The sequence below is a fragment of the Dreissena polymorpha genome, chromosome 12 (genome assembly GCF_020536995.1).
Source record: "Dreissena polymorpha isolate Duluth1 chromosome 12, UMN_Dpol_1.0, whole genome shotgun sequence".
Classification (NCBI taxonomy): domain Eukaryota; kingdom Metazoa; phylum Mollusca; class Bivalvia; order Myida; family Dreissenidae; genus Dreissena; species Dreissena polymorpha.
Window position 1 is genome coordinate 59049124 of NC_068366.1, and position 14502 is coordinate 59063625.

Consider the following 14502-nt stretch of genomic DNA (forward strand, 5'->3'; position numbering starts at 1 on the left):
CTACTACTACAACTACTACTACTACTCTACTACTACTACTACTACTACTACTACTACTACTACTACTATTTCTTCCACCACCACCACCACCACCACCATTCACAGTGACAAAAAACTTATTCAGTGACAAAAAACGTATTCACACAATGGCTGCTACTACAACTTATAGCCCATATAGGGGGGCATGCATGTTTTACAAACAGCCCGTGTTGTAATGTTGTTATATGTGATGTCAGTAAAATTTTAACAAGGGACCAGATTCTTAATTCTTCTTCTGATTTAATTGTATTTTTGTAAATTTCAAAAGCGTGCTTCATACTATTTACGAGTCCATACTTTGAAGGGATTCTGTTTTTTCTCTGACAATGAAAAATATATCGATTAAACTCTAGGCATACTATGTTTAAATCGTTCGTTTTTGGATTAATAATCCCAAGGACTAGATTCTGACATGTAATATGAATAGGTATGCTTAGTCTACTTTTACGAATAATCTCAGCAACAAATTTAATAATTTCTTGAGTAAATGGACAGTACCAGAACAAGTGCGTTATATTTTCAACTTCAGTGTTACAAAAAGTACATAGATTATTTGGTACAATTTTCATTTTGAACATAAGGGATTTTGTCCCCAATATTCTGTGGACTATTCTGCATTGGAGGCATCTGACATATACTTCCTTAGTTAGATTGAATACGAGTGGATGTACTTTTTTCCATTCAATATTAAAAAATTATGTGTCCCATTTTGTATGACAAGTTGGAATCTCATTGTTTTGAATTAATATTTATGCCCCCCTTCGAAGAAGAGGGGGTATATTGCTTTGCTCATGTCGGTCGGTATGTCGGTCCGTCCACCAGGTGGTTGTCGGATGATAACTCAAGAACGCATACGCCTATGATCATGAAACTTCATAGGTAGATTGATCATGACTCGTAGATGACCCCTATTGATTTTGAGGTCACTAGGTCAAAGGTCAAGGTAACGGTGACCCGAAATAGTAAAATGGTTTCCGGATGATAACTCAAGAACGCATACGCCTAGGATCATGAAACTTCATGGGTAGATTGATCATGACTTGCAGATGACCCCTATTGATTTTGAGGTCACTAGGTCAAAGGTCAAGGTCACAGTGACCCGAAATAGTAAAATGGTTTCCGGATGATAACTCAAGAATGCATACGCCTAGGATCATGAAACTTCATGGGTAGATTGATCATGACTCGCAGATGACCCCTATTGATTTTGAGGTCACTAGGTCAAAGCTCAAGGTCACGGTGACCCGAAATAGTAAAATGGTTTCCGGATGATAACTCAAGAATGCATACGCCTAGGATCATGAAACTTCATGGGTAGATTGATCAAGACTCGCAGATGACCCCTATTGATTTTGAGGTCACTAGGTCAAAGGTCAAGGTCACGGTGACCCGAAATAGTAAAATGGTTCTTGGATGATAACTCAAGAACGCATACGCCTAGGATCATGAAACTTCATGGGTAGATTGATCATGACTTGCAGATGACCCCTATTGATTTTGAGGTCACTAGGTCAAAGGTCAAGGTCACGGTGACCCGAAATAGTAAAATGGTTTCCGGATGATAACTCAAAAACGCATACGCCTAGGATCATGAAACTTCATGGGTAGATTGATCATGACTTGCAGATGACCCCTATTGATTTTGAGGTCACTAGGTCAAAGGTCAAGGTCACGGTGACCCGAAATAGTAAAATGGTTTCCGGATGATAACTCAAGAATGCATACGCCTAGGATCATGAAACTTCATGGGTAGATTGATCAAGACTCGCAGATGACCCCTATTGATTTTGAGGTCACTAGGTCAAAGGTCAAGGTCACGGTGACCCGAAATAGTAAAATGGTTTCCGGATGATAACTCAAGAATGCATACGCCTAGGATCATGAAACTTCATGGGTAGATTGATCATGACTCGCAGATGACCCCTATTGATTTTGAGGTCACTAGGTCAAAGGTCAAGGTCACGGTGACCCGAAATAGTAAAATGGTTTCTGGATGATAACTCAAGAACGCATATGCCTTGGATCATGAAACTTCATAGGTAGATTGATCATGACTCGCAGATGACCCCTATTGATTTTGAGGTCACAAGGTCAAAGGTCAAGGTCACGGTGACCCGAAATAGTAAAATGATTTTTGGATGATAACTCAAGAACGCTTTTGCCTAGGATCATGACACTTCATAGGTACATTGATCGTGACTCGCAGATGACCCCTATTGATTTTCAGGTCACTAGGTCAAAGGTCAAGGTCACAGTGACAAAAAACGTATTCACACAATGGCTGCCACTACAACAGACAGCCCATATTTTATTCTGTTTCCACACTGTCCAGTTAAGAGACTTACAAATTGAATTTTTGACACATGTTCATTCATAATGATGTATAAGCCTTTGTTTTTGTGCCAGTAAATACTATGTTTATGGAAATGACGAGAGAATTTAACATTTAAAAAACCAATGTAATATGATATGGCAACAGGACAGTTGTGATTTGCTGGGTATATTCTATTTAGCTTGACCATCCAAGATGTTGATAGCTTTGACAAACTGGTGGTCTGAAACATTGAGAAAATGTCACAGTTCACTGACAATAAATCAAACATGTAATTCTTGCTACGCATCTTGCATTTAATTTCGTCAATTCAAATTATACATAAAAATATAATTAATTTTTAATCTGCTTGTTAAGTGAAAAACAGCAACACAGTTTGTATGTATAAAACAATGTTAATACATAAATAGGATCAAGCATATTAAAATATCAATTTAGATTTAGTTTCCTTTACTGTACAGGATTTGTAAAGTTAGGTTAATATTTGTGTATTGAACAAAAATAACAACAGTGTGAAGAAAAGTTAATTTGGGGATGTTCTATCCAAACCCTGAGAGTTCAGATTTCCTCAAATGCCAAGTAAAGATTGTAAATTTCAACCCACTCCTCTGGTTAGTTTTTAGAGCGCACATATAATTAACTTTTGAGCTTAATGTCTCATTTGTACATGCATAACTGTATTTACTCCAAACCAACTAGTACAAGTGGTAGGCCAGTATTACATGGACTGGTGTTCACTGTTTACACCATTTCACAACCTCATCTGATACTGGTCAGTATCTTGGCAAGTGGCCAAAGTTGGGAGTGGAATTAATGGTCTATTACATAACTGACTTCTGTGTGTGGTAAACACATGATACTGGTCATGTGGTAAAGTTGCACTTGTATACATTTGCCCAATACACAACACTAGCCTTGGCTATTTTTAATCAGATTGCATTGCTATCTATGGTGGTCATTGACTAGGGGAGTTAACTGCTATAAATAACATGTTTCATTACCATTAATTAATAAATAAAACATTACAAATTGTGTGCATGTTTCACATATTGTCAAATAAGTCAAAATGTGTGAAAGGAATCCAAAAAATCAAAGACTCAATCATATAATGGATATAATTGATTAGTATAGCTCCTGATTGGTTTTTGCACTATTAATTGGATACATTTCACAGGTCATTGACATAAGTGTCATAAATTGTAGACAGAATGTATAGAGAATTTCATCTTAGTATTAATAAGTAAATGATTCCATGATACTTATTGGATTTTATTTCAAGGTCACAGTGACAAAAAACATATTCACACAATGGCTGTCACTACAACGGAGAGCCCATATGGGGGGCATGCATGTTTTACAAACAGCCCTTGTTTTATTTTGTTCAAGAATGATTTAATGTATATTTGTGTGGTATTGATGAATTACTTTTAATAACCGGTACATGATGCTTTTTCTACAAAACCCCAAGCTTGTATACAAAGTGTAAATGCCACTCAAACCAATTGACAATTTAGTCACTATCAACTAAGCAACAACTTTAAAAGGAATATGTGTGTGACACATGTCAAGTTCACCTGATCAACTAACAACTTTTTGCAACTTGAAATGAGTTTGAAGGAGGTGATAAAATTGTTACCAGGATTGAGGAACACTTCATGCCATCAGAAAATTGAATGTCATGAATAAGATCCAAAAAATAAACAAACATATGTGTATATAGCAATAAACAATTGATCCTTTTAGGAGACTACGAGCCAACTTTAAATTCAAGCTCAGCAAGTTTAAGGTAGCGACTTTAAAAATCTTCACTGAAAACATAAGACCCAGATATTTGACATTTACTATGAAACAGCAGATTTATGTCTTGTGTAAGATTGTTTTAATCATGCGCCTTGGGTCAAAACTAACAATGCCCATGTTGTCACCTGATATGAAGACTATATAGAAAATAAGTACAACAATCTTCTTCTTTGAAACTGCAAGGGTCATTGAATAAATATTTCATGCTTAACATTGAAGGTGGGACCGCTACGCAGATTGAACCCCAGAGTTTGGGACTGGTCACACAGGACACAGGTGAGTGATCTACGTTGTTCAGCACAAACCAAACCTTCAGTAAGTCTACATTTTATACACATACATACAATTATGTACTTTCGAATTTTCCATACAGTTATCATTTATTGTCCGATCTTCGTGAAACTTAGTCAGAAGATTTGTCCCAATGATATCTTGGACAAGTTTGAAAATGATTAAGTTAGTTGAAAAACATGGAACCCAGGGGTGGGTGTTTTTTCTTATATGGCTATAGTAAAGGCTAGTTAACACAATAGAGGACACATTTATTGTCCGATCATCATGAAACTTGGTCCGAAATTTTTTCACAATGATATTTTGGACAAGTTTGAAAATGGTTTCAGTTGGTTGAAAAATATGGCCACCAGGGAGCGGGGCATTTTTCCCTTTATGGCTATAGTAAAACCATGTTAATGCCCTAGAGGACACATTTATTGCCCAAACTTCATGAAACTTAGAAGATTTGTTTTGGACAAGTTAAAAAAATGGTTCCGGTTGGTCGAAAAATATGTCCTTCATTCAGGGCGGGGCGGGGGTATTTTAACCCGATATGGCTATAGTAAAACCATGTTAACACCCTAGAGGCCAAATTTATGGTCCGATCTTCATGAAACATATGTCCCAATGACATCTTGATTGAGTTTGAAAATGATTCTGGTCTATTGAAAAACATGGCCTCCAGGGGGCGGTGAATATTTCCTTTTATGGCTATAGTTAAACCTTGTTAACACTCTAGAGACCACATTTATTGTCCCATCTTAATAGTCAGAAGATTAGTTTCAGTAATATTTTTGACAAGATCGAAAATTATTTTAGCTGGTTGAAAAACATGGCCCCCAGGGGGCGTGTCATTTTTCCTTATATGGCTTTAGTAAAAATTTGTGAAAAATTTCTAAAAGGCACATTTATTGTCCAATCTTCATGAAACTTGATCAGAACATTTGTTCTTATACCTTGAACGAGTTTGAAAATGGTTCCAGTTGCTTGAAAAACAGGGCTGCAATGGGTCGGGGCAATTTTCCTTATATGGCTATATATTACTTTAGCAAAACCTTGTTAACACTCTAGAGGCCACATTAATTGTCTGATCTTAATGAAACTTGGTCAGAAGATTTGTCCCAATTATGATATCTTGGACGAGTTCAAAAATGGTTCCAGTTGGTTGAAAAACATGGCCTCCTGGGAGCGGGTCATTTCCTTATATAGCTATAGTAAAAACTTGTTAACACTCTTAGTCACATTTATTGTCCAATCTTCATAACACTTGGTCAGATCATTTGTTTTAATGATATCTTGGATCCCTTAGAAAATAGTTCTGGTCAGTTGAAAAATATTACCGTGTGGGGTCGGAGAATTTATCCTAATATGGCTATAGAAAAACCTTATTAGCATTCTAAAAGTTACAGTTATAGTTCACTCTTCATGAAACTTGGTTAGAATCATGAAACTTGGTTAGAACATTTGTTTTAATAATATCTTGGGGCTGCACTGAGAAGGTGAGCAACTTTTGGTCTTACAGGCCCTCTTGTTTAATATTTTCCGTACCGAAAACGAGTAATTATGGTATGCACACATCTGTTTTCAGTGCCTTCCACAGGAATTTTTTCAGGCGCCCCGGGGCCGATCGGGGGTGGGTTCACCCCTCCCGATGTTGATTTTTTTTAATTTAACGTGTCAATTCACGTTCTGTGGTGCGTTATAACTCAAAGAAAAACAGCGTCAAAAGACGTCATTTAGTGCGCAATGACTCTTCAAAAAAATCCCCCAGTCATTTAAAAATATATATTTTTTTATTGTTTAATTGTTTTAAAAAAATTTCCGCACAGATAGTAAAATCCCGACTCGAACGATTCCCCAATACATCCATTTCAACACAACTCTATTACTGTATACTTACTATTTTTCAAGTTTCTATTTATTTCCCGATAATCCCGTTTATTTTGTTTTTATCAATCTCTGTCTGGTAAATATTTACCATAAAAGCTTTCAGTTATTTCTTTAATACAAACCTTGCCATTTTTTTAAGTGACTATTTGTAGATTTGATGAAATATTGCCTCTGAATATGCGTCAATCCCCTGACCTGTTTTGTGCTTGTTAAAACGCTTAATACACGCCATTTGTATGCAATAGATGCGACGTTGTACATGCTGCATAATTTTCCCGCTCTTTTTAATTTAGAAAAAGATTCGACACAAAATAAATTTGCACTGCTAATTTGAAGCAAAAATATTTAACGTTGCGGTAACATTTACATTCGGAAGTGTGTTTCGGATTAAAAACGCGTTAACATCGATTTACGGGAATGGGTTTCGGATTACAAATTTAATTATTCCCATTTGAGATTTCAACAAATATTAACCGTTGCGTTATAAATTCAACGATAATTTGTTTAAACACTTTACGAGTCGAATAAATGTTTTGACGGAATTATGCATGAAATTCACGTTGTCCACGAGGATCACGGCCGGTTGCCATCATCAGTCTTCTAACTATCGATTATCGGACGAAACATTTACAAGTGTGCGTAATTAATTCAACGAAAATTTGTTAAAGCGCATTACGTGTCGAATAAATGTCAGAAAAACGAGGTGAATCAGTTCTATAAATGGACATGTTGAAATATACATGTACTGGAATTAAATAAATTGTTATCACATAATTGTAACCGGGAGTCATTTGCACAACTTACTAGCTATAATAATTAATTGTTTACCACTTGCAATTAACTTCTCGTATTAATTATGAGTCATAGGTAACACTTGTTTTCAGTAAAAAGGTGTGATGATGATGCCCGAAACCGTCTTTAATGTTCTGCACTGTACTAATTACCGGTTTTATATTACTCAAATGGTACAACTTCTTGCTAATCAAGCTGCGATAAACTCATACTTCATGCCTGACGTCAATCAAAAATAATGGTCGATAGTTAACCCCGCCCTCATAAGCATTTGCGTAACCGATTGGACGATGAACTTCACAGTTTGACGACTGGAAAGTTACCAGATACATCCTTGTCAGCATTTAAATGACCGTGTAATGTGGCTAGAATAATCGATACGCGCGTCATGCTATTCTCTTATCAGTAGATTATCCATTACCCCACGTGGTGTTTATGGCGATTACTTGTGAAAGTAGGTACCGAGTGCTCTTTTAAAACAGGGAATATTGATACACTGATGGGGAAACCTTGATTTTTTTGGACAATCTCCACTTTCTTTTACTGAAGAATACACTGATCGGAAAATTTCAAGCGCCCCAGGGACTCTGATTTCGAAATTCAAGCGCCCCGCCAAGGGGCGCTTAAATGGCCTGGGGAAGACCCTGGTTTTAATGTCATAAATACTGACCTGTTATCGTATGCTTATACTTTCCAAGGGGAAATAACTCATCCGGAATTTTAACTGGGAATCCGCCACCTCAATACCGTAATACAGGCCAGGTTAAACATAGTGCAATGCAACCTAGCCAAAAATCGGTAACCAACCCTCAATATTCTTTCCGGAGCAACCAGGTGTATACGTGTCTTTTACGGCTCTGAATTAAAATATTGTTTTTCACTTGGTTGATTGGGGTTTTGAATAGATAAATTGTGTTATTTATCTTTTTATTTCTCATTCCGATTAATTTGTGTGGATTTAATGGATTTTGTTTCATTTGTAAAAGGTAAGCCATGCTTGTTTTTATCGAACAATGGTTTATTTCTACCATGCTTGGTGTTTTCAGGCGCGAACGACCACGTGCAAAACGTGCTCTTCTAATACATTGCTAGAACGTGCAAAGCATGTTCTTCTAATGTGTTACGAGATCGTGCAAAGCGTGTTCTTCTATAGACAGATTGTTTATCATTTGCCATTGTGTGCAATAATGATTTTAACGTTCCGTATGACAATCTAATTGATCGTCATTTTATTTTTCATCTGTTTTGAATTAAACTTTTGTTTAATTTATGATCTACGGCAGTATTATTATAATTTTCATTATGTTCAAATAATGATTTTATGTGCCGTATGATAATCTGGTCTGTGACCAGTTTATGGTTGAAAATGCTTTGCTCTTGTTTTTCATATATTCGACTACATGATGGTCGCAGAAACAGATTGGATAAATACCTGGTGACTTCGCAGATCATGGATGATAGTTGCAGTATCAGTCACCGGGTATCGGGCACGATCGCGACCATACTATGCTAAGTCTCTTAGACAGTCGGTCAACATCAGACCATATGGCGACACCCGTCAGCCGGTCTTTGCCCAATGGCATTGGTCAAGGACATCGACCAATGCCGGACCATTTGGCATCCGCCATACGGTCATTCTCCGGTGACAACACTGGTCATGATATGACCGGTACGTCACCGGGGACGTTGATCACGGACCATTTATCGACGACTGACTGGACGGTCATGTCACCGGTCCGGTCATTGATCACCAGTCCGGTCTGGTCACCGGTCATGTCACCGGTCCGGTCATTGATCACCGGTCACCGGTCATGTCACCGGTCCGGTCATTGATCACCGGTCCGGTCAACAGTCATCAGTTAGGCCTGCCACCGATAACACCAGTCACCGGTCAAGAAGAAGAACTCGGTCTTCTTCATTGAATTATTCTCCTATTCGTCGTCGAATACATCATCTTCATCAAGGATTAGACATCGGACACGCTCTTCTTCGTCGAGCAGTTCTCATCGTCGCGGCTCTCGTAAGCGATCACGTCGTCACTCACGGAGACGTTATTCTAGAAGATCTCGGTCTCATCGCAGCCGATCCACATCTCGGCCGATCCAGATCTCGACATCGCAGGAAACGAGGACGTCGTCAGCCTTCACGTAGACATCAGCTGACTTCATCTACATCTTGAAAAGCGAAAATTCTTTTTAGCTGTTTTTCATTTACAACACATTTTCACGATTCCTTTGTGATGGTTTCAACTATCACACATCGGTCGTGGTTTACTTACAGACACAGAGGTGATCATATTATCACTCCTTGTAACTGGAAATCAGGAACTTATTCGTTCTTTTCAGGAACAACAAATTTTCTCTATCGTCTTACTCATACCAGGTCGTCTCAACGCCCTGTTGGAAGTTTTGTCCTGCAGTTCTTTCTTTCGAATTATTTTTCCGTTGGGTTCAAATAATGTAATTGCGAATGCCCAGCAGAGAAGTTGCATGGTGTACATAGTATATCAAAGAATGTTGTTTATCATCAAACGCTAGTAATTAGCGTTATGCGATCGTATATCGCAGTGTATACCGGTATGCTGAACAACGTCAATAATGCAGTTCACAGAAATCGATCCAGCAGGGTGTGCGATTGTTATACATTCGTCCATTGACATAAAATGGAATATCTTGCCTTCTTGGTGAGTTTTTGCAATAACTGAGTTTTTGCCATAATTTCATGCAATATACTTAATGAACCATGGGATTATGGTTGTACGACCTTTTAAGTCTCCTGTACAATTATTTTCAGGAAACTTCTTCACAGGTCAAATATCATATCTCAGAGAGACATATTTATACTGATCCAAACATGTGCCACTACATGTCTGGCCATTAATAACTTTTAGTTATCTCAACAGAAGAACGTTTTTCTGGTAGAGTTTCAATCCTTGTTACTTGTCCAAGGATAATTCCATCAGAACTGTATAAAGGTTCTATGGAAATTCATTTTTTACTGGGTATTGAGAGCATAGTTATTACCTTAATCACTCTGCTAGATACATAGATACTATAGTAGTGGGGGACATATTGTTTTTGCCCTGTCTGTTGGTCTGTCTGTTGGTCTGTCTGTTTGCGCCAACTTTAACATTTTGCAATAACTTTTGCTATATTGAAGATAGCAACTTCATATTTGGCATGCATGTGTATCTCATGAAGCTGCACATTTTGAGTGGTGAAAGGTCAAGGTCATCCTTCAAGGTCAGAGGTCAAATATATGTGGCCAAAATCGCTCATTTTATGAATACTTTTGCAATATTGAAGATAGCAACTTGATATTTGGCATGCATGTGTATCTCATGGAGCTGCACATTTTGAGTTGTGAAAGGTCAAGGTCATCCTTCAAGGTCAGAGGTCAATTATATGTGGCCAAAATCGCTCATTTTATGAATACTTTTGCAATATTGAAGATAGCAACTTGATATTTGGCATGCATGTGCATCTCATGGAGCTGCTCATTTTGAGTGGTGAAAGGTCAAGGTCATCCTTCAAGGTCAGAGGTCAAATATATGTGGCCCAAATCGCTTATTTTATGAATACTTTTGCAATATTGAAGATAGCAACTTGATAGTTGGCATGCATGTGTATCTCATGGAGCTGCACGTTTTGAGTGGTGAAAGGTCAAGGTCATCCTTCACAAGGTCAAGGTCATCCTACAATGTCAAACATCATATAGGGGGACATTGTGTTTCACAAACACATCTTGTTCTTGATGATAAGAAATTTGTTCTTTTCTTCATCAAAGGATAGAGATTATGCTTTCGTATACCTTGTTTTGTGTAAGTCATCGCAACTCTGTGCTGTCTTACCTATTTTGGAACTGATCCAAACTATGGAACGTCAACACTATGTTTTTCGTTCCTTTACCTTCTTAAGCGGTTTTGACTTGTGTTACATGTTGGGATGCTTAATGAGCTCCCTATGAACCTTTTTCATCAGGTTTATTAACAGTTCCAATATAATTTTAAGACGGTTTTCCTTCTTATTATGGCTTTTACCATACGGAGAAGTGAAATTCATGCTTTTTCTGTTGAATACGACCAATGCCAGTTGGATCTATTGTCGTTTTCACTTTGTTGTGTCAGCCAGGATTCCTTGCTTAATATCAAGTCCTCTATATGGCTTCTACCTTCAAGTTTCCAAGTTTTTCTCAAACTGGTAGTCATGAAGATGAGGATAAACTTCTTTGGGCAATCAGGGCTTTGAAGTTCTATCTCAGCAGTGTTAGTCGTAAGTCCATTCGAGGTTCTCAAAAGACACTCTTCATTTCCCCAAAAAAAGGGGGGGGAGATGTGTCTGCGGCTTCTATTTCTCGGGGTTAGACCTCGACTAAGGAAAGTTACTCTTATCCTATCTAAGGATTCATTCCTTTTTAAGATCTGACCGCATGAATTAAGAGCTCTGTCTGTTTTGTGGGCATATATTAATCACACCCCACTTTTTGACGTGCTCTAAGCTGTTTACTGGAGGAATCCGACCACCTTTGTCATCTTTTTATCTTCGTTTTCGTATATGTTTGGGCTTGTTGTGGTTTCACTAACGGTAGTGTCTTCTTTACGACATAGACATATTACTCTGTCCGAGAAGTCATAATTAATACCGTTTTAACAAAGATTACTTGATATCATTAGCTGATAACCCTGTTTATGGGTTCTACTGTGTTGGAAAAATATATACGAACCTTCCCACCGCAGCTGCAAAATCAGCATACGATAACAGGTCAGTATTTATGACATTAAAACAAATTTTTTAAATAACATTCATTTTAATTATTAAGTACTTACCTGTTATCGGTAAGTCCCACCTCCCACCCCGCTATTCGATTAATATTTTTGTATATATATTGAAAGAATATTGAGGGTTGGTTACCGATTTTTGGCTAGGTTGCATTGCACTATGTTTAACCTGGCCTGTATTACGGTATTGAGGTGGCAGATTCCCAGTTAAAATTCCGGATGAGTTATTTCCCCTTGGAAAGTATAAGCATACGATAACAGGTAAGTATTTAATAATTAAAATGAATTTTATTTAAAAAATTTGTTTTATTACTGTGGCCAATTGTCTTGTTATGCTTCCCCAAAAAATTTTTTTGGGGGGAAGCATATAGTCGCCACTTCGTGTGTCCGTCCGTCCGTGCAAAATTTTGTCTGGGCTATTTCTGAGCAACTAATGACTGGAATTCAATGAAACTTTATGGGAAGCTTCACTACCAAGAGGAGATGTGCATATTATCAGTGGGTTTTGGTCAGATGATTTTTCACAGAGTTATGGCTCTTTGAAATTTTCCATTAACTGTACATATAGTGCAATTCTTGTCCGGGCTATTTCTCTGCAACTAATGACCGGAATTCAATGAAACTTTATGGGAAGCTTTACTACCAAAAGGAGATGTGCATATCAATAGCGGGTTCTGGTCGGATGATTTTCACAGAGTTATGGCCCTTTGAAATTTTCCATTGTACATATAGTGCAATTCTTGTCCGGGCTATTTCTCAGCAACTAATGACCGAAATTCAATGAAACTTTATGGGAAGCTTCACTACCAAGAGGAGATGTGCATAATATCAGCCGTTCTCGTCGGATGATTTTTCACAGAGTTATGACCCTTTGAAATTTTGCATTGTACATATTGTGCAATTCTTGTCCGAGCTATTTCTCAGCAACTTATTACGGGAATTCAATGAAACTTTATGGGAAGCTTCACTACCAACAGGAGATGTGCATATAATCAGCCGGTTATGGTCGGATGATTTTTCACAGAGTTATGGCCCTTTGAAATTTTCTATAAACTGTACATATAGTGCAATTCTTGTCCGGGCTATTTCTCCCCAATTTCTGACTGGAATTCAATGAAGCTTTATGGGAAGCTTAACTACCTTGAGGAGATGCGCATGTTATTTGTGGGGTCTGGTTAGATGATTTATTTAGAGAGTTATGGCCCTTTGAAATTTTTAAGTTGCTAAACCATCCATCGTATTATTCCTTTGAAATTTTTAAGTTGATAAACCATTCATCGTATTATTTTGCCCAAAGTTATGCCCCTCAAGACGTTTCCTTTTATCTGAATATATAGTGCAATATTGTGACAACAAACTTTTGGGGAGCATCACCTGTCTCCGACGGTTTCTTGTTAATATTAGGAACAACAAACCTTTATAAAGCTGTTCTAAAAGGATATTATTATGAAACATTACGCATATTATTATGAACTATTGCAAGTGGTCAGATGAAGGGAATTTTAAAGAGAATAAATGTTTTGTTTAATTGATGGGCGTTTTCACCCTTCTTTTAGAGCTGACTACTGTATTGTGTGCAATATAAGTAAAGCCTTGCTTATTCTATTTCAGTTACCAACCTTACAATTAGGCCAGGTGAAATGGTTCACCTGAATTGTAAGGTTTTCAATAGTGTGGGTTTGAACCAGAAAAACAAACCACCTCTCACCCATTGTACAATGGATTTATGCGATCCTGCTTTCCCTCATGTTCCCAATAGAGGAAATGGGACGATGACTTTTCACATTACGGAAAACGAAACATCAGTCTACAAATGTACCAGTCATGTAGGACGACAGATATTTAACATATTTGTTGTTGCAGGTTTGTTCTTCAATTTCTCTGATGTCATTGTTGAGTTGAATTCATACTGGCCTTGTAAATAGGCTAAAGTGATAATTTTTTCAATTATTATTGTATTACCCACATGACTTACATATGTTTTGAGGGCATGTGTCACACCTTGTACATGCCTTGTAAGTCCCATATCGGTCTCACTGGATGGGAATGTAATACTCCATCCATCATGTCTGTCATGCTGTAAAGTATGTCTGTCAGTTGGAATTGTTTGGGTTGTTTTGGCTTTAAGAAATAATTCTTTGTAAAAGGCAACATTCAGAAATTAGCAAGAGAGTGGGAGGCAATAAGTATTGCACTTGTCTCTCCATCTGAACGTGCATATATATGCCCTCAAAGCTTGTGTTTTGTAGTCTTCCTTACTTAATTGGTGAATCTCGCTCAAACTTTCACATTTGAATGATCTTAATATGTGAATGATTGGAAAGAAGAGAATTTTAAGGTCCCGTAGGGTGGCGAATAGCAGTTAAACTGTCCGTTGGTCCGTGATTCCTTCCAAAAACTTTAACACTGGCCATTACTTTTGCAATATTAAAGATAGCAACTTGATATTTGGCATGCATTTGTATCTCATGGAGCTGCACATTTTTAGTGATGAAAGGTCAAGGTCATCCTTAAAGGTCATAGGTCAAATAAAGAAAATTTCAAATCCAAGTGAAGTAACTAGCTTTAAAGGGAGATAATTTCTATTTTATATAATTTG

The 14502-nt window shown here is 37.5% G+C and overlaps 1 protein-coding gene and 1 long non-coding RNA gene across 5 annotated transcripts in view; both read left to right on the forward strand.

The window, feature by feature from the left end:
- The window catches only part of LOC127852740 (uncharacterized), a 110317-nt gene that overhangs the window by 48654 nt on the left and 47161 nt on the right, over positions 1-14502 (forward strand). For all 4 annotated transcript variants that reach the window (XM_052386696.1, XM_052386694.1, XM_052386697.1 and 1 more), the window contains 2 exons: positions 4391-4447; positions 13515-13766. In XM_052386696.1, the coding sequence (XP_052242656.1) occupies positions 4391-4447; positions 13515-13766 (309 nt within the window). The remainder of the gene's footprint in view (positions 1-4390; positions 4448-13514; positions 13767-14502) is intronic.
- LOC127852741 (uncharacterized) lies at positions 673-2617 on the forward strand. Its single transcript, XR_008036239.1, has 3 exons — positions 673-1127; positions 1273-1396; positions 1687-2617. It is a non-coding gene; the product is annotated as an uncharacterized LOC127852741 (long non-coding RNA).